Consider the following 20,551-nt stretch of genomic DNA (forward strand, 5'->3'; position numbering starts at 1 on the left):
TTGCTATGGTATTGGTGTTATGTCTAATGCTTCTGTGAACATTTGTATATATATTACATGAAGATGATATCACTTTTCTTTCTTTTTTTGCCAGTCCTGGGGCTTGAACTCAGGGCCTGGGCACTGTCCCTGAGCTGCTTTTGCTCAAGGCAAGCACTCTACCACTTGAACTACCACAATACCACTTCTGGCTTTTTGTGTTTATGTGGTACTGAGGAATCGAACCCAGGGCTTCATGCATGCGAGGCAAGCCACATTCCCAGCTGTTACCACTTTTCTTGTACACATATCTACATATTAAATTGCTAGGTCATCTGGTAATTTTATGTTAACTTTTTGAAAAATGCTAAATGTTTTCTATAGTTGGTATTTTATTTTCATTTTAACAGCGGTGAATAAGGATTTTAATTTCTCCACGTCTTCACCAACACTCATTAATTTTGAAAATGATTATAAAGCAGCTATCCGTGGTTTGCACCTATAATCCTAGCTACTCAGGAGACTGAGATCTGTGGATTAAAGTTTGAAGCCAGCACAGGAAGAAAAGTCTTGTAGGACTCTTATCACCAATTAAGCAAAAAAATCCAAAAGTGGGGGGGTGTGGCTCAAGTGGTAGAGTGCCAGTGGTAAGAGAAAAAGTTGAGTGAGAGCAAGAGGTCCTGAGTTCAAGCCTCAGGACTGGCACACACAAACACAATGATTATAGCCATCCTAGTAGGTATCAAAAGGCATGCCATTACACTTGGTATAAGTCAGATAGGTTTTTCTAATGACCAGTGTTAAGTGACTTTGTGTGTATTTTATTTTATTATTTTTTTGGAGGGAGGGGGGTTTGGTCGTGGGGCCTGAACTCTGGGCCTGGGCGCTGTCCCTCAGTCTTCAGCTCAAGGCTAGCGTTCTACCACTTGAGCCACAGCGCCACTTCCGGCTTTTTTCTTTTTGCTTATGTGGTGCTGAGGAATCGAACCCAGGGCCTCAGACATGCAAGGCAAGCACTCTACCACTGAGCCACCTTCCCAGCCCCTGTGTGTGCTATTTTATTGGCTACTTGTATATCTTGTTTAGGGGAAATACTTTCCAATCTTTATTGTTGTAAGTTTTTTATTCTGTACCCTGGTCTCTTATCAGAAATTTGATGTACAAATATTTTTCTCCATGTGTGAATTCTCTCATTTTCTTGATAGTATCTTTTATGTCAAAAAGTCTTCAATTATGATGAAATCTAATTTGTCTGTGTTTCTTTTTTCTCTTATACCTTACCTGATATCAATTATTGTATTTTAATGGTAGCAAGTGCTTTGGGAATTTATAAACGTTCCAGTGTTGATTATTGATTTGAAAGAAGAATCTTAGGGTTTTCTGGCCTTTTTCAATTCAACCTATTTTTGTCCACTTGGAGTCTGTGTTATTCTCTATTTCTTTGGAGTATAATGACGCTTGTATTTTGTAGGGTGTGGTCCCAACTGCTCAGCGTGCTGCTATTGTTGTGGGAGTAGAACTACCAGTCTATGATATTACCAAAAAGCATCTGATACTGTCAGGAATGATGGGAGACACCATTTTAACTCACTTTGTGTAAGTAGGATTGTCTTTGTTCATACTTTATTTTCAGGAATTTGAACATTAAATGCCTCTTTCATTTATATCCTCAAATAGAGTAAAACTGGGATGGATGGCCTTAATACTCTTGTCTCGCCTATTGCTAGCCCTTTAAACCTTCTGAATGTTTTATACTTTTCTTGTTTTAGTGTAAATCAATTATACAAAGTAATGGGTTTTAGTATGGTATTTTCATATATATATGTATATATGGTGGTTGGATTGTATTCTCCCTCCCTTCCACTACCCATGCTATCTGTTCTTCTCCATGGAACATTTCCTACTTTACAGAGCTGATTCCAGGTGCTCTGGGCCCTTAGGCTACTTGGGAATAGTATGTACTGTAGTAGTCTAATAGATGTCTATGGAATTTGCACTTGTTCATACATAGCCTGTGCATTTAAAAAGCACATCTATAATTTTCTTGGATTAATTTTTTTTCATGAAGCAAACTCTCAGTGGGAATTAGAAAAAGGGAAGATTTTATAGTTTCTGAAATGAAAGTACACTCTTATCTTCTATTTGGTTTTTCTTGTAACCTTTGTGATATTTTGCTACTCAAATCCATTTGATATATGATGCGGTGGTTTGAAAAACTTATGTAACTAATAGATGATGTATATCACTTCCTGCTTAGTGATCTTGTTAGCCTTGTGTACTCTTGTAAGGAGGAGGCTGAGTTTCAGATTGAAAACTGAATGAAAATGAATGTCTTGTTGGAAAAGTTTTCTTTTCTCTTTAACTTGTAATGAAAGAGTGTCTGGTTTTATCTACAGGCTCTGAATTATTGTACCTATGTGTTTGATATCATTTCTGCTTAGGTGGGCAGTAGGTGGAAATGTGGGCAATCTAAAGTTTTCATCTTTAGTTCCAGCTTTACATGTGGCTTGGCTGGAGCTCTGGCATCCAATCCAGTTGATGTGGTGCGAACTCGAATGATGAATCAGAGGGCAATTGTGGGACATGTTGACCTTTACAAGGGCACTTTGGATGGCATTTTAAAGGTATGCACACTGTGGGTTTAGTTTTCATTTTTCATTTTCTTTGGTGTTTCAGACCATTTTCAGTCCTTATTCTTAGTTGCTATATATCTTCCAAAAAAAATGAAAGAATCATATATATTTTTAGTAGCCGCTCAGAGTTTGTTCCAAGTGGATATTCTGTCTCCTTGGTAATCTGCTGATACATGGTGGTCCTTATAATTATTATTCTAATTTGAGTACTTGAGAATATGTGCTGGATATTTTTATTAATAATACCATGTAGAATTACTGATAGAAAGTACTAATATATCCCCCAGTTGCCCATTACAGATAGGATACCCTGTAATTGAAAACCTGTCACTTTAAAAAACAAAAACATGCCAAATGCTGGCAGCTTAGGTCTGTAATCCTAGCTACTCAGGAGGCTGAAATCTAGAGGATCAAGGTTCAAAGCTACCCTGGGCAGAAAATACTATGAATCTCCATCTTCAGATAACCAACAAGAAGCAAGGTTATAGGTATAACTCAAGTGGTAGAGCTCCAGTCAAGCAAGCAAACCAAGCAAGAGTGGGAGGCCCTAAATTCAAGCCCTAGTACGAGCAAAAAGAACCACCACTACCATTACAACAACAAAACTCTGGTGCTTGATTTAAATTCAGGATTGCTCTGCTGTTCACACTTTGCAGTGTCTCTACTGTTATGTTTGATAAAAGTTGAATATAGCCGGGCGCTGGTGGCTCACGCCTGTAATCCTAGCTACTCAGGAGGCTGAGATCTGAGGATCGCGGTTCAAAGCCAGCCCGGGCAGGAAAGACCGTGAGACTCCTATCTCCAATAAACCACCAGAAAACCGGAAGTGGCGCTGTAGCTCAAGTGGTAGAGCGCTCGCCTTGAGCTGAAGAGCTGAGGGACAGCGCCCAGGCCCAGAGTTCAAGCCCCACGACTGACAAAAAAAAAAAAAAAAGTTGAATATATAAATGTGTTACATAATTATTGGTGATATTACTGCTATGAAAACAAATTTTTTACTAACATATGATGGTGCCATATAATTTCTCTGCTCATCAGTTTCATGGAAAAATATTTATTATATATTAATCAGGCACCATTTTTGTATCTAAAGAGAAATTGTAGTTATTACAAAAATATGGTTGAGGGGCTGGAAAGGTGGCTCAGTGGTAGAGTGCTTGCCTTGCATGCATGAGGCCCTGGGTTCAATTCCTCAGCACCACATAAGCAAAAAGAAAAAAGTCGGAAGTGGTGCTGTGGCTCAAGTGGTAGAGCGCTAGCCTTGAGCTGAAGAGCTGAGGGACAGAGCCCAGGCCCAGAGTTCAGGCCCCACGACCGGACCCAAAAAAAAAAAAAAATACGGTTGACAAACAGATAATCAGTACAGCCTTGTAAGTGATAAATTCCAGAGTTCTATGGGAGAAAATTATAACCCATTTGGGAAGTTGGAAATTAGCTCCCTATTGATGGTAGTAAATTGAATAATAATACTTCACATCTGGTGGGTGCTTTATTGTGTGTTAGGAGCTGTCTAATGAGACTTACATGCATTTAATCATTGAATTCTTGACTTTAACCAACAAGGTAGATACTGAAGCACTGAGGGATCAAATGACCTCCTGGGTTTCACAGCCTATCAGTGTGAGTGTTATGATAAACCCAGACCACTGGAATCAAGCAGTACTTTTTACTGTGGTCCTCATATTGGTGGCTAATGGTTGTTAGGTTTTAAAGGATAGGAAATATTATATTGAGGTGCTTGTACATTTTATTTTGGGGGGAAGATTTGAAAAGTTTTTAATCAGATCAGATTTGAATTGTAAGTACATCATTCTAGGTGGAAACTGGTGGTTCATGCTTGCAATGCTAGCTACTAAGGAGGCTGAGATTTGAGAACCATGGTTCAGAACTAGCCCAGAAACTAGGTAGAAGAGTTTGTGACATTCCATCTCCAATTACCAGCACAAAGCCAGACTGGAGGTGTGAAGTGTGAATTCTGATAGTAGAGCACCAGCTATGAGTAAAGAATTTGAGTGAGCATGAGGCCCCAAGTTCAAGCACCAGTACTGGCAACTAAACAAAACATTCATGCCGGGGCTGGGAAGGTGGCTCAGTGGTAGAGCGCTTGCTTTGCATGCCTGAGGCCCTGGATTCGATTGTTCAGCACCACATAAGCAAAAAGAAAAAAAAAGCCGGAAGTGGCTCCGTGGCTCAAGTGGTAGAGCGCTAGCCTTGAGCTGAAGAGCTGAGGGACAGTGCCCAGGCCCAGAAAAAAACAAAAACAGAAAAACTTTCATGTGGCTATTGTCTGTAGGCCTTAATTTCATAATAGGTAAGCCTGTCTTTATGAGGAGATATCTGGTTTCCTACAGTGTGAGTAATCCAAGAGAAATGAGATCAATACCTTATTACCATTATCTATCTATCTATCTATCTATCTATCTATCTATCTATCTATCTATCTATCTATCTATCTATCTATCTATCTATCTATCTATCTATCTATCGGCATGAGCCATCAGCACCTGGACATAAAATGTATTTTAAGACATAGTATTGGAAGTGATACATGTATGCTGCTTCTGTATTTTATTGGAGAAATAAACAATCCTGATATATTGTGAGGTGAGAGCCATGAATAACTGAGGTAGTCTTCATTAAGGGCCATCTTGAAAGCTGGCTACTACAGATATTCAAATATGTTTATAATTGTATTCAGCCATAAGAAGTATACATTGTTCAGTAAATATTTTTTGGTTAGGTTTTGTGGATGAATATGAACTCAAAGTATATCCTTAGGAAAAAAGACCATTCATAGAGACGTATTTGCTGAGGTAGGGATGGAAGATGATTGTCAGATGTAAAGAGAAAGGGGAATTCACTCTGATTTTGATTATGCTTTTTTTTTTCCTCAGATGTGGAAACATGAGGGCTTTTTTGCACTCTATAAAGGATTTTGGCCAAACTGGCTTCGACTTGGGCCCTGGAACATCATTGTATCCTTTTAGAAGCAAGTGCTTCAAGAAGGAAAATTTGATTACTAAATCTTTTTCAGCCAGTAAGAGACTTAAGTATCCCACTGGTGACCACTGAGGATGGAACTTCTCATTTGGAGGTTAATATAAACTTAAGGAAGTAGTAAAGAATGGTCAAATTTTCTTCTAGCTCCCTTTTGTTGGTGCCAGTCCTGGGGCATGAGCTCCTGACTTGGGCGAATTTTCTTTTTAAAACAGAATGTTAGGTGCTGGTGGCTCATGTCTGTAATCCTTGCTACTCAGAAAGATGAGATCTAGGATCACCATTCAAACCCCTCCCAAGCAGGAAATTCTATGAGACTCCTGTCTTCAGTTAACCACCAAAAACCAGAAGTGGAGATGCGGCTCAAGTGATAGAGCACTAGCTTTGAGCATAAAATCTCAGGGGCAGTGCCCAGGCCTAGAGTTCAAGCCCCAGGAAAACAAAACTAGAATAACAAACAAAACTAGAATGAGGGCTGGGAAGGTGGCTCAGTGGTAGAGCACTTGCCTTGCATGCCTGAGGCCCTGGATTCGATTCCTCAGCATCACATAAGCAAAAAGAAAAATGCTGGAAGTGGCGCTGTGGCTCAAGTGGTAGCGCGCTAGCCTTGAGCTAAAGAGCTGAGGAATAGCACCCAGGCTCAGAGTTCAGGCCCCACAACTGGACCCCCCCCCAAAAAAAAAAAAAGAATGACAGTACAACCAATCTGAAATGTGCTATGAAGTTTTTTAGAAACTCTGGTGGGAGATGCCCATCGGAAAGTTCGTGCTAAGGTGATAGAGATTTTGTACCCCCATTAACGGACAAAATATCTGGGAATGCTAACAAGATAGAAAATATTTATAGAGGAAAAGAATCCACAGTTTACTAAGATTCTTTTCTCATGGGTGAATCTCCCTCAGTTGTGTGGGAGCCATGGCAGTGCACAGAGCTATATTCTAGACACTGCATGATGATTGATGTGTTTAGTGGTACTTCAAGGGTTATAAATTAATTCCCTGTCCTTATGGGGTCTGAAGGCTGAGATACTATTTCCCTCCTTGAAATTCAGTGTGTATAGCAACATTTCAAGCACTGAGTTATATGTTGTCATTGATATTCTTGGTGTGTGTGTGTGTGTGTGTTCACATGTGTTCATGCACATACACACATTATATTTGTTGGTTATAGAGCTTGGACTCAGGGCCTGGGTGCTGTCTCTGACCTTCTTTGTGGTCAAGGCTTGGTGCTGTACCACTTGAGCCACAGTGCCACTTCTGATTTTTGAGTGGTTAATTGGAGATGAGTCTCATGGGGATTTCTGCCTGGGATGGCTTTGAACCATGATCTTCAGATCTCAGCCTCCTGAGTAGCTAAGATTACAGGTGTGAGCCGGTGTTGCCCAGCTTAAAAATGTATTTTTAATCTGTGTCTATTGCTATGCAAGAAATTGTAGTGGGCACATGGGAGGCACTCAGCATATATACAATCTGACAAGTTATATTAAAAAAGATATTTAAGGCCTGGGAAGGTGGCTCAGTGGTAGAATATTTCCCTTGCATGCATGAGGCCCCTGGGTTTGATTCCTCAGCACCACATGAAGAGAAAAAGCCAGAAGTGGTGCTGTGGCTCAAGTGGTAGAGCACTAGCCTTGAGCTGAAGAGCTGAGGGACAGCGCCCAGGTCCAAAATTCAGGCCCCATGACTAGCCAAAAAAAAAAAAAAAGATATTTAAGCTGGGTGCCAGTGGCTCATGCCTATAATCGTAGCTACTCAGGAGGCTGAGATCTGAGGATCACAGTTCAAAGCCAGCCTGGGCAGGAAAGTCCATGAGACTCTTATCTCCAGTTAACCACCAGAAAGCCAGAAGTGGCACTGTGGCTCAAGTGGTAGAGCACTTGCTTTGAGCTGAAGAGCTCAGATACATCACCCAAGCCCAGAGTTCAAGCCCCATGACCAACAAAAAAAAGATATTTAAGTCAATGCACCTTAGAATAGCATAGACTATAAGAACCTTAAGAGAAAACAATGCATAATTTTAGAACTAAGTTTTACTTTGAGTATCAACTCGGAAATTTTCCATGACTTTCTCCTCAGTTTTTTATTACATATGAGCAGCTCAAGAGGCTTCAAATCTAAGAATTGGATATATCTGTAAGCCCAGCCTTTGTACTGTTTTTCCTTTCCCCAATCTTCGTGTTCTAATGTATTTTGACAAAGTTGTAAGTGTTTACTGAACCAATGGTCTTACAAAGGCATCCTGATGGAAGAACAATAGATGGTTCAAAGTCATTTATGTATTTGTGATACCATGTTAACTTTTTCCTGAGAGAAAGTGTTAACATTGAAAGTCTGGCCTCAGATTGGTATCTTCTATGAAGATGGATACTGATGGGTAACATTCAAAATGGCCTTCTTCCCAAATGTGTGTTAAATGTAATTGGTTAGAACCAAACTTGGGCTAGACCAGAAGGTGTAGGCCAGGATAATTACTGCTGTGTATGTTATGTAGACCTTGGTTCTCATTAAAGTATTTATTGGCAGAATGACTTTGACCTTTGTCTTCATTTATTGTTTTCTCCTTTGCCTACTCCAAATTATATTCTTCAGAAAGTGATAAAATGAAGCTGACTGTGACATGATGGAGACCAGATTCTTAAGGCCTGTATTGATCAAAATAGAATATGTACATTGTGCTTTCACATTGCCATTCATTGGATTAGTGCCACTCAGGCAGGTGGTTTTTCTCAAAGCATGAATAAACAAGCAAGTAGCTCATTTGGAAGATTCTATAGATAAAAGGCTAACTGAAGTAAAAGACAGAACACAGGGTTCTGTTTGTCTTATAGGCAAAAATTCTTCCTGCTTTCTTCTACTAGAACAGTACCTACTGCATTGTAGGCACTCAGGCTTTGATGAAATGAATAGGGCTTCATATTTATCTTTTTTATCATTTGTTCAGACATTTATTATGTCCCTATTTTATTTTCCTTCCTTCCTTCCTTCCTTCCTTCCTTCCTTCCTTCCTTCCTTCCTTCCTTCCTTCCTTCCTTCCTTCCTTCCTTCCTTCCTTCCTTCCTTCCTTCCTTCCTTCCTTCCTTCCTTCCTTCCTTTCTTTCTTTCTTTTTGTTGGTCGTGGGGCCTGAACTTGACCTGGGCACTGTCCCTCAGCTCTTCAGCTCAAGGCTAGTGCTCTACCACTTGAGCCACAGAACCAATTCCGGCTTTTTATGCTTATGTGGTGCTGAGGAATTGAACCCAGGGGCCTCATGCATGCAAGGCAAGTATTCTACCACTGAGCCACCTTCCCAGCCCCTTAATTAATTAATTAATTAATTTATTTATTGGTGTCTGTCCTAGGGCTTGAACTCAGGACCTAGGAGCTGTCCTTAAGTGTTTTTTTTTTTTTTGCACAAAGTTAGCAGTCTACCACTTGAGCCACAGCTTTACTTCTAACTTTCTTTTGCAGGGAGGGTAATTAATTGGAGATGAGTCTCAGACTTTCTGCCTGGGCTGGCTTGGAAAGATGATCCTCAGATCTCAGCCTCCTGAGTGGCTAGAATTACAGGCTTGAGCCACTAGTGTTTGGCTAGATAAATAGATAGATATAGATGTAGATACAGATATAGATATATAGATATTTTTTAGCTAGTCCTGGGGCTTGAACTCTGGGCTTGGGCACTGTCCCTGAGCTTCTTTTGTTCAAGGCTAGCACTCTACCACTAGAGCTACAGCCCCACTTCTGGCTTTTTCTGTCTATGTGCTACTGAGGAATGGAACCCAGGACTTCATGCATGCTAGGCAAGCACTCTACTGCTAATCCATATTCTCAACCCTGTATGTATGTATGTATGTATGTATGTATGTATTTTTATTTAGGTAGCTGTGGCTCATGCCTATAATCCTAACTACTCAAGAGGTTGAGACCTGAGGATCACAGTTCAAGGCCAGCCCAGGTAGATAAATCCTAGTGATTCCTATCTGTAATTAGCCAGAAAAACCCACCAACAAAGAAAAAAACTAGAAATGGAGGCATGGTTTAAATAGTATGAGAGCACCCAACCCTGAGTTCAAATCCCAGGTATGCGCGCGGGCATGCGTGCACACACAGACACACAGACACACAGACAGACACACACACACACATACACACAGAGCAAATGATTGAAGATAATCACAAAATGTGACCAGGTTTTGTTCCAAAACTGAGTCCTTTTTCCTTCTTGGAGTTAGGGAACCACTAACAAGGCCAAACACCAAAGGGCCAGCAGAGGCATTTGTCTTTGATGAATAAGTAGACCTTAAAATGAGCTTCCTAGCCGGGTGCTGGTGGCTCATGCCTGTAATCCTAGCTACTCAGGAGGCTGAGATCTGAGGATCACGGTTCAAAGCTAGCCTGGGCAAGGAAAGTCCGTGAGACTCTTATTTCCAATAAACCACCAGAAAACTGGAAGTGGTGCTGTAGCTCAAGTGGTAGAGAACTAGCCTTGAGCTGAAGAGCTGAGGGACAGCGCCCAGGCCTAGAGTTCAAGCCCCACAACCGACAAAAAAAAAAAAAGAGCTTCTTGTCCAATTGGGGGCTGGAGGTGATGGAAAGAGTAAGCAAAATGAGGTGGAGTGGTGGAAAATTAATGTCTTTTCTATTAATGTGTAGAGGAAGCAGACAGAACCCAGCTGAGTAGCCCAGCTCTTAGGAAGACATGGGTTTTTTTTTTTTTTTCTGGCTGGAGGACCACTGCTAACTCTCTTTCTTTCTTTTTGTTTTTTCAGTCGTGGGGCTTGAACTCTGGGCCTGGGCGCTGCCCCTAAGCTCTTCAGCTCAAGGCCAGTGCTTGACCACTTGAGGTACAGCACCACTTCCAGTTTTCTGGTGGTTTATTGGAGATTAGAGTCTCACAGACTTTCCTGCCCGGGCTGGCTTCTAACCATGATCCTCAGATATCAGCTTCCTGAGTAGCTATGATTACAGGCATGAGCTACTAATGCTCAGCTCTATCTGTCCTTCTTAGTCTCTGTGGGTCCACATTCTTTTTTTTTTTTTTTTGGGTCCGGTCATGGGGCCTGAACTCTGGGCCTGGGCGCTGTCCCTCAGCTCTTCAGCTCAAGGCTAGCGCTCTACCACTTGAGCCACAGCGCCACTTCCGGCTTTTTTCTTTTTGCTTATGTGGTGCTGAGGAATGGAACCCAGGGCCTCAGGCATGCAAGGCAAGCGCTCTACCACTGAGCCACCTTCCCAGCCCCTGGGTCCACATTCTTGTTCCCTGTATTTATTTATTTTTTAAACATTTACAGCATCCATCAAATTAATCTACTCATAAAATAGATGGGCAAAAGGAAAGCCATACTTTCACGATATGCAAGTTGCAAGTGTTTTTTTTTTAAATAAATACTGGACATAGTTCTGATTTACCACAAATATTAGCCCTTTAAGAGATATCTTCCAGTGATTTCCTCTATCCTAGTGTAAATAACTTTTCTCATTGTACTTGTGTGATTGAATAATACCTACCTCTCCCATCAGTGTGTAACCTGTAAAGATAGGAATTACATTGTTTTCTCTCACTGCTGAATTCTCAGGGCCTAGCATAATTATATATATGTATATATATACATAATATTTGTTAAATGAATAAATTAATTGCTCTGTAGCCAAAGGAACAGATAGAGTGCTTAAAAATGTAGTAAAGGTTCAGAAATTACTACAGGATTTAAATTAAATTAAAATTTGAATTATTAGATAGATGGTTTATGATGAGCATTACTTCAAACTAACCCTCTAGAAAGGCAATATTGTCATGGGTTCAAGTACTCTAATGGCTTCCAAATGTCTTATCTGCAGCCCAGACCCCTCCCCTGCAATCCATACTTTTTTTTTTTTTTGGATTCAGTTGTGGGGCCTGAACTCTGGGCCTGGGCACTGTCCCTCAGGTCTTCAGCTCAAGGCTAGCGCTCTACCACTTGAGCCACAGCGCCACTTCCGGCTTTTCTTTCTGCTTATGTGGTGCTGAGGAATCGAACCCAGGGCCTCAGGCATGCAAGGCAAACCCTCTACCACTGAGCCACCTTCCCAGCCCTGCAATCCATACTTCTGTGTCCCATTGCCTACTTCACAGTGTTATACAAAGAGATACTTCAGAATTTCTTCGTGTACTTCCTAATACCCCCTTTAATAACCCTGAACGCGTAGTAATTCATAACTCATCTTTCACAACCCAGCAACTCATAGTTGAAGGTAGACTGTAAATTGAAAATAATTTTTCCTTTCAATGAGACATTCTAGAGAGTGAGACAGTGTAGACAAAAGTAATAACTAAGCCAAACATGATGAAGCAGGGATGATCACTTGTGCCTAGGACTTTGAGGCCAGCTAGTGAAACATAATGGGACCTTATTTTGTTAACTGACATTTTTTGTCTTTTCTTTTTTGGTACTAGGGTCTGAACTCAGGACATTGCACTTGTTAGGCAAGCACTTTGCCACTAAGCTACATCCCAGCCACGAGAACCTATTTTAAGAGGAAAAAAGAAAGCAATAGCTAGTAATTATATGGCTTCTATTATATACCAGGTACTGTTGTAAGTCATTTGTGTTTACAAAAGAGTCTCAATCCTTATAACCACCACTTTAAGGTAGGTGCTATTCTTGGTTTTTTTTTGTTTTTGTTTTGGTCTGTCCTGGGGCTTGAACTCTGGGCTTGGGCGCTGTCCCTATGCTTGAGCCACAGCATCACTTCCGGTTTTCTAGTGGTTTATTGGAGTCTCACAGACTTTCCTGCCTGGGCTGACTTTGAACCACGATCCTCAGATCTCAGCCTCCTGAGTAGCTAGGATTACAGGCGTGAGCCACCTGCGCCCGGCATTATTCTTGTTTTGTAGATGAGTAATAGAAGTATAGAAGGATGAAATGCTTTGCCTCTAGAAAATGGCAGGGTCAGGCTATTAACTCAGGCAGTCTGACTCATGAGTCCATGCTTATAATCACTATGCTAGAGGTGTACTGACTTCCTTGTCCTATTGACCGTAAGTTTATGGCAGGTGTGCACTAAAATATATTGATTTCATTAATTCCCCTATCTTTATAGTACCATGAAAGAAAGAAGATCAATAGTTTTTGTGGTTGGTCACTCTTTGACACTTAACTGTAATACAGGATTTAGATTATTTTCCTGGACACTTGTCAGTGTGGTTCTATCATTTTGACTTTGTTCTCCACTTTCTATTACTTCCTTCTCTTTTGTTGGGCTTTCTTCTTCATGACCTGGTTCATCACTACCCTACCCTTTCTTCCTCCAGGGTTGGGTAGCATAGCAGGATCCAGGAAAAAGTTCTTGTTATTAAAGGCAACACACTGGAATAACAAGAACTTGTTCTGGTTGTGCATTGGAACATTTTCATTTACTGCAGAATCTGAAATTCTTGATACAGATTCCAGCTTGAAATTTAATAATTAGGACATGGGACTGGACTTCTCACCCTCTCCTCTAGTGCAAAATAGTATTTTGTTATAAGCAAATGTGTAGGATAAATTATTAAACTACTAAGAATGGAATTATAAATTAATAATTCTCTATTCACTAAAGCATATCACTTATGGGAGCTTTTTTTTTTCAGTGGTGGGGCTTGAACTCTGAGCTTGGGCGCTGTTCTTGTGCTCTTCAGCTCAAGGTGAGCGCTCTACCACTTGAGCCACAGCACCACTTCCAGCTTTCTAGTGGTTTATTGGAGGTAAGAGTTTCACGGACTTTCCTGCCTGGGCTGGCTTTTAAGTATGATCCTCAGATCTCAGCCTCCTAAGTAGCTAGAATTACAGGCCTGAGCCACCAGCACCCAGCTGATGGGAGCTTTTAAACCTACTCTAATAGGATATTGTATGTAAGTTAAAATAATACAATTGCTCTGTTTTTTCCAAATGTCTTCATGTCTTCTCAGAATGGTCATTCCCAACAATCTTTTTTTTTTTTTTTTGTTGGTCGTGGGGCTTGAACTCCGGGCCTGGGTGCTGTCCCTCAGCTCTTCAGCTCAAGGCTAGCGCTCTACCACTTGAGCCACAGCGCCACTTCCAGGTTTTCTGAGTGTTTATTGGAGTTAAAAGTTTCACGGACTTTCCTGCCCGGGCTGGCTTTGAACTGCATCCTCAGATCTCAGCCTCCTGAGTAGTTAGGATTACAGGCATGAGCCATCAGTACTGGGCTTCCCAACAATCTTGATTTCTAAGGTTTTTCTGAGGGGTATTTCTCATGTCTTGTCAGTGTGTCAGCATTAGAATCCAAAATTGGATGCCTTACTCATATAAATGAAGTAAGGAGGCTGAGCCTAAGTAATTTGCAGCACTCCTGGTGCCTAGGCAGGAGATGGGGGCTGTCCATCCAACTCTAAGGCCTAGAGATGAGACAAGCCATGCTTTGAAGTGCAGATGCCTGGCTCAATGGGGTAAGCTTGGAGGACTCTGCTTCAGAGAAATGCAGGTGTCATTAGGAAAGGTTTCATATAGAGAATGCTCTGATTTTGCATTGATTAACTCAAGTGGCTTGAATCACCAGCCTCTAGGTAGCCTCTAAGCAGACCATACTGGAAGGTTAAGGCCTATCTTCCCTAGATGGAAAAGTTCTGCTGGTACCCAAATATGTCCATATGTCTGGCATCTTGTCTTCAAGGTGGAGGAGGATGATGGCCCCCCTCCCCAACAGGTGATAGGCCTACTTGGATCCCTAGAGACAGGGATGGGCACTTGGCTGATAAGTTACTGAACCTGCCAGTGTAGTGCCTGGGACTGGGAGTGTCCTGTGACCCGGCCCCCTGGCCTGACCGTATTTTGGCATGGAACAACATAGGTGGCTGGATGCCATGCCACATGTGTCTCTGTGATCATGTCCTGTGTCCTGTCTCCTGGCTCATCTCCAGTCATTATGGCGTCCCAGTTCAGTTCTCCATTGGAGCTGAATTGGTTAGTTGGTATTGTTTTTGTTCTTTCTTTCCTCTCTGGCCTGTTTCCTAGCTGTGTAAGTGTATTTGTGGGCCACAGGCCTTTGTTACAGTGCGTGGCCTGCAGACTGCTAGTGTTGTAATAAAGATTCCAAGACTCCATCCTTCAAAATGTGGCTTCTCTGATAAGTTACCTTGCAACATAAACTATTCATATCTTGTATCTCTACTGCTTATTTAGTAAATAAGAAAAAATATTTAACACATTTATTGTATCAAATGATTAAAGGACCTGGTAATCTTGAAGTAGTGTTTGGATTTTTGAGGTTGAGAGTTTGAGTCCCTTAGAAAAATGTTTGCATTATGGTCTCTTTTTCACATGTAAAATAAACTCAGCCTCAATTTATTGGTTTCAGTTTCTCACCTTTTGTAGAACTACCTCTGAGCTGATAGGACATTCATTTGCTTTTCTATAGGAAGCATTTTTATATTGGTTCAATGGCACAATGGACCAATCTATGAAAATACTACAGGTAGTAAAAACACATTGAGCATTTTGGCAAGACAGCGTGACATTTTACTAGACCTGTGACTGCTATCTCAGTGTGTTTATCAGCTTTTTAGTCCTAAATGTCAACACAATTGAGACAGAACTGGAAATGGTATGGTTTTATTATATAGCAAATGTGAAATACAATTAAACTGTGGGATTGTTGGGCAACATCCACCAAAAAATACACCTAAACAGATGGCAGAGCCTCCCTCAGGTTCTTGGCACTGACATAGTCTTGGTTCTTCTAGTGTTCTGAAGGAAATGAACCCTGCCAGCCCCATTGTGTAGAGGGGTTTGAAAGAAACAGGAACTGCTTTGTGTGTTAAACAGACTTGTAGACCCTGAGCAGCTTTATCAGCTGTTTCTAGGATTCTTCATGATAGAGCACTTTGGGCCCAATGGCTGATTATGGTACTAACAGCTTATAAATCCAGTGAACATATGGCTGGATAGTAGCATGTTAAACTCTCATGCACTTTAACCTGCCACAGCCAATCCATTAGGTGGAGCACATCTTTCCCTTTCAGCAAACTGAGCCTAGAGCTTCAAGGCTTCAGCTGCATCAAGAATTGTCTCCTAGCTCTGTGTTTGTTTTATTCCCATACTGACTTAACATTTGATGATATGAATGTAACAGTAAACTTTTGAGAGAAAATCACTGTTTTTGTTTGTTTTTTTGTTGCTGTTTTTTTGGTCAGCCATGGGGCCTGAACTCTGGGTCTAGGTGCTGTCTCTTAGCTCTTCAGCTCAAGGCTAGCACTATACCATTTGAGCCACAGCACCATTTCTGGCTTTTTCTGCTTATGTGGTGCTGAGGAATCGAACCCAGGGCCTCATGCATGCAAGACAAGCACTCTACCACTGAGCCACCTTCCCAGACACAACACTGAAAATTTTAATATCTGGGTATCAATACCTGTGTGTGTGCGCCTGTGAGTGCATGTGTGTGTATGTGCGCACACACATGCCGGTACTGGGGCTTGACCTCAGAGCCTGTGCTCTGTCCCTTAACTTTTTTACTCAAGGCTAGCATTCTACCACTTGAGCTACACTGGCTTTTTGGTAGTTAGTTACATAGAGTCTCATGGACTTTCCTTCCCAGTCTGGCTTTGAACCAGGATTCTCAGATCTCAGCCTCTTGAATAGCTAGGATTTCAAATGTAAGCCACTGACACCTGGCATATACTTTGCTACATTGACAATGGACTTGCAAAGTTATGAGCTTGCTTAACCTGTTGTGTTTTGTTAGTCCAGATTTCTGATTTTCAAGAGACAGATTAACCCCAACAGCACAATGTATCAAGAGATTCTTTTTGTTAAGTAAAACAAAACAGTTAACTCCCTCAGTATTGTTTATGTTTTCAGGAATTCTTGTGTTTTTATTTCCTAGAGTTACTCATGTTCTGTAGTTTACTTATGTGTTCTCTTATCCACCAACCCAAAGAAATGTCACACATCAAGAAATGCTAACAAACATAGAAAGAAAAATTCCTATAAATGTTTAATGCTCCTTGATCTCATAATACTGCTTTATATTACCATTTATGCTGAAGGAATCAAACAGAGGTACATCAAAGATTTATATGTAGAATATTCACAGTAGTATTATAACAAGGAGAAATCAGAAATAATCTAAATTTTAGCACTACTATAGGGAAATGGTTAAAGTAATTACATATGCTTTTGTTGACAAACTATGTAACCATTACAAGTCATGTTTTTGAAGACTTAATAGCATAGGATAATATTCATAATGTTAAGTGAATAAAAAAGATGAATAATAACAGTGGTTATCTCTGGATGGTAGAGTTATAGTTACCCAAATGATTTTCTACTTCCCCCAATTTCCTAATATATCTATTATATTTCAATTGCCTACTTTTCTAATATATATATATATATATATATATATGTATATATATATATATATATGTATATCAATCTATATATCAATTGCTGAAAAGAATCTACCTTCTTTTCAAGTCCACCAGGAGACAGCATTGGACATGTGAATGAAATATAAATATTACTTCTCTAGTACATTCCCTCATCTGTCAAGGAACCTGTGTTAAAAAAGCCACTAAACTTTTACATAGCATTCTTTATTTCTGCTCTGGGATGTTTATTAAACACGATATATTTAATTGTCATCATTTTAAAACCCAGTGTACAAGACTCTTTCATTTAAAACAAACAAAACTCCCACCTTATTTAGGGATTGGGAGAATTTATGATTCTGAGACAAACTTTGGTGGAAACTTTTTTCCTGCCAAGGGTCATGTACAAAATCATTCTTGGGTCATGCAAATTATCAATACAGCCAGATAGGCAGCCAAAGAGAAGCATGTGTGTCTGTCCCTTCATGTACCAAGTGATTTTGCAGGTTTTATATGGCTACACCCCCATTCTCTTTTGCTTTTCGTTATTTATCAGGTAGGGTCTTGTGCTTTTTCCTGGAGCCAGGCTGGACTACAGCCCTCTCTATGGCTTTCCACATCACGGGAACCACAGACATGTACAATTGGGCTCAGATTATTGATTGAGAATTGGTCTTACTTTTTGACTAGCTGGCCTTGAACCACAATCTTCCCAATCTCTATCCCCTGAATAGCTGGAATTAGAGGCCTGACCACTGGGCCTGACCATTAAATTTTCAATATTTATGGGGCAAAATGTGTTGTTTTGATATAATTTATGATGCAGAATGATTGCATCAGGGTAATTCAATTACATTCTAGCTGGGTGCTGGTGGCTCATGCCTGTAATCCTACCTACTCAGGAGGCTGACATCTGAAGATCATGGTACAAAATCATCCTTGGCAAGAAAGTTAGTGTAACTCTTATTTGCAATTAAGCACTAGCAAATCAGAAGTGAGGCTGTGGCTTTAGTAGTAGAGCACTAGCCTTGAGCAAAGAGAAGTCAGGGACAGTGCCCAGGCCCTAAGTTCAAGCCTCATGATTGTCATGCGTACTCTCTCTCTCTCTTTCTCTCTCTCTCTCTCTCTCTCTCACACACACACACATACACTTACATTCTTACATTCTACTTTGTATATGTTACCTTAGGAAGGTGTGTTTTTGCAGCAAGGCAAGGAATTAAGCTTTGACCCACCAAAAAAGATGGAATTGGTTTGAAACTGCTTTCAATTTTGTCTGAAGCCTGGTTATTATTTTCATTTTACTTAGCTCATAGTAATGTTTTTGTTGGGTGTGGGGCTTGAACTCTGGACCTGGGTGATGTCCCTCAGCTCTTCAGCTCAAGGAAATGCTCTATCGTGGTCAATTCCAGATTTCTCATGATTAATTGGAGATAAGAGTCTTATGGACTTTCCTGCCTGGGCTATCTTTGAACTGTGATCTTCAGATCCTCAGATTTCAGCCTCCTGAATAGCTAGGATTACAGGCGTGAGCCACTGACACCTGGCAGCTCATAGTAATTTATAAGCCAATCTAAGAAGGTACTAGTGTTAGTTATTTGTTGGACACAGTATTTTCAAGGTACATAGTTCCAACTTATTTTGTTGTAGGAACATAAAGTTTGCTATGATGAAAGCAAGCTCATTCCACTTGTAAGTCAGAGTGTGAAACAGCAACTGCAAAGATTTGCTAAAGAAATGCTGATGTGCTGCAGAATAGATCAGTGAAAAACAAGTCATTAGATAGAGGCTCACGATAGGGAGAAGGGAATTCTCAAGAGTGTGAAACATCTACTGTGTGTGGATGGGAGGGTAGTAAGATGGAGGGTGCACAAATGGAGGGAGGAAGGGTAAGCAAATATAGTAATTATATTCAGTATACATTATGTAAAAAATAGAACCATGTAAGGGATGAGATGGAGAAAGATAGGGAAGAATGGTGGAAGTGGTGACATTGATCAAAATGCATTGTACTCTTAACCTGACTTCTGCAATTGAAACCCTTACATACAACTACTTAATAATACTACTAATAATAATTACATATATATAAATTTTAAGAGTGTGAAATCTAAAAGGTGATCATTATCCCCTGCATTCAAGTGCAAAGCATCATGAGCCATAACTTTTTTTTTTTTTACAGGAGATGGCTAGGCTAGATTCCATTCAGGTTCTGAATATTATAATTTATGATTTGAATGAGTTATTTTCAAGAGCCTTTAAGAATTAACCTTTGTCGGATGCCAGTGGCTCATGCCTGTAAACCTAGCTACTCAGGAGGCTGAAATCTGAGGATCACAGTTCAAAGCCAGCCCAGGCAAGAAAGTCCATAAGACTTTCAATAAACCACTCAGAAAACCGGAAGTGGGGGCTGTGGTTCAAGTAGTAGAGCACTGCCTTGAGCTGAAGAGCTGAAGGACAGTGCCCAGGCCCAGAGTTCAAGTCCCACCACTGACAAAAAAAAAAGAATTAGCCTTTGCCCATTGGACACATCAAATTTTTTTTAGAGATATTGAGGAATTAACTTTCCAAGGTTGCTTTGCCACCAAATCCCAGACAAATCAATCAACACTGCTTTAATTTTATCTTTTCCTTTTGTTGTCTACTCACTAACTTTGGGGAGAAATAATACAGTTTAAAACCTTCAGAGTCACACTGTCTAATAATCTTCCTTGAAGACCAGGAGTTTGAGGAAATGGTTACAGAAAAGCTCAGGAAGGCAGAGTATGGTTCCTGGGTCTCTCCCCTACTCTGGAACTTTCCTGCTAGGGTTGCCTGGAGGGAGTTCAAACATAATATCCAGCTGCCAACATTCTCATACATCACCTCCACCCTTCTCTCCCTCTCTCTCCCTCCTTGCCTCTTTCTTTCTTCTCTCTCCCTGAAATACTGGGGGTTGAAATCAGGCCTTGTGCATGCCAGGCAGTTTTCCACACACTAAGCTGCATTCTCCTCATTATACCACACGAAGAATGAGTTGGTCTTCTGAGAGATTTTGTTGGCACCTTGTATGCCTGAGTTTCTTAGGAAAAGGTAAATTTGGGGGTAAATGGAAGAAAGTTTAGCCATGAGCAACAAAGTAGATCCAGTGTGGAGAGCTTGGAAGTGCATCTTAGTACCTGCCTCCCTTTCCTCTTTCTTCCTTTTCCGTGCCTCAGATTTTGTGGTTCATCAGTATTACCAGCAAGTAGCTACAAGTGATACAGGAGCCAAACAAGGAGAAGGAGTGCCAGGGAGTTAAAAAAAGGTGATGAACTGTGAGGGGAAATATCAGAAATAATCACAAGATGGGCTATTTCCCAAATAAATAGTATTTTGAACTCCATAAAAAAAGACAAATGTTAGACTCTACAATTTAGGTTCATATATTTTATGCAAACTTACTATATATATAATCACTGATGTACATTAGGGAAAGGCAAGAAGTACAAGAACTCACTTTTTGAGAGCAATTGGTGTAATAAATCACTATAATAAAGAGTTAAAAAGAAAATGACCTGGTTTCTCAAGTGCTGTGCTTCTCCAGTATGGGAGCCACTAGCGATAAGTAACTATTGAAATATGGTTATTTTCT

The 20,551-nt window shown here is 40.6% G+C and overlaps 1 protein-coding gene across 1 annotated transcript in view; it reads left to right on the plus strand.

The window, feature by feature from the left end:
* Window positions 1-8,136, plus strand: part of Slc25a14 (solute carrier family 25 member 14) — a 29,918-nt gene extending 21,782 nt beyond the window's left edge. Inside the window, 4 exon segments of the mRNA XM_042682393.1 lie at window positions 1,451-1,575; window positions 2,468-2,603; window positions 5,507-5,587; window positions 7,685-8,136. Of these exon segments, the coding sequence (XP_042538327.1) occupies window positions 1,451-1,575; window positions 2,468-2,603; window positions 5,507-5,587; window positions 7,685-7,726 (384 nt within the window). The 3' untranslated portion in view covers window positions 7,727-8,136.
* Window positions 8,137-20,551: the final 12,415 nt, after the last annotated feature.

This window comes from Dipodomys spectabilis, unplaced genomic scaffold, assembly GCF_019054845.1.
Source record: "Dipodomys spectabilis isolate Male_0828 unplaced genomic scaffold, ASM1905484v1 ptg000071l, whole genome shotgun sequence".
In the NCBI taxonomy this organism is placed as follows: domain Eukaryota; kingdom Metazoa; phylum Chordata; class Mammalia; order Rodentia; family Heteromyidae; genus Dipodomys; species Dipodomys spectabilis.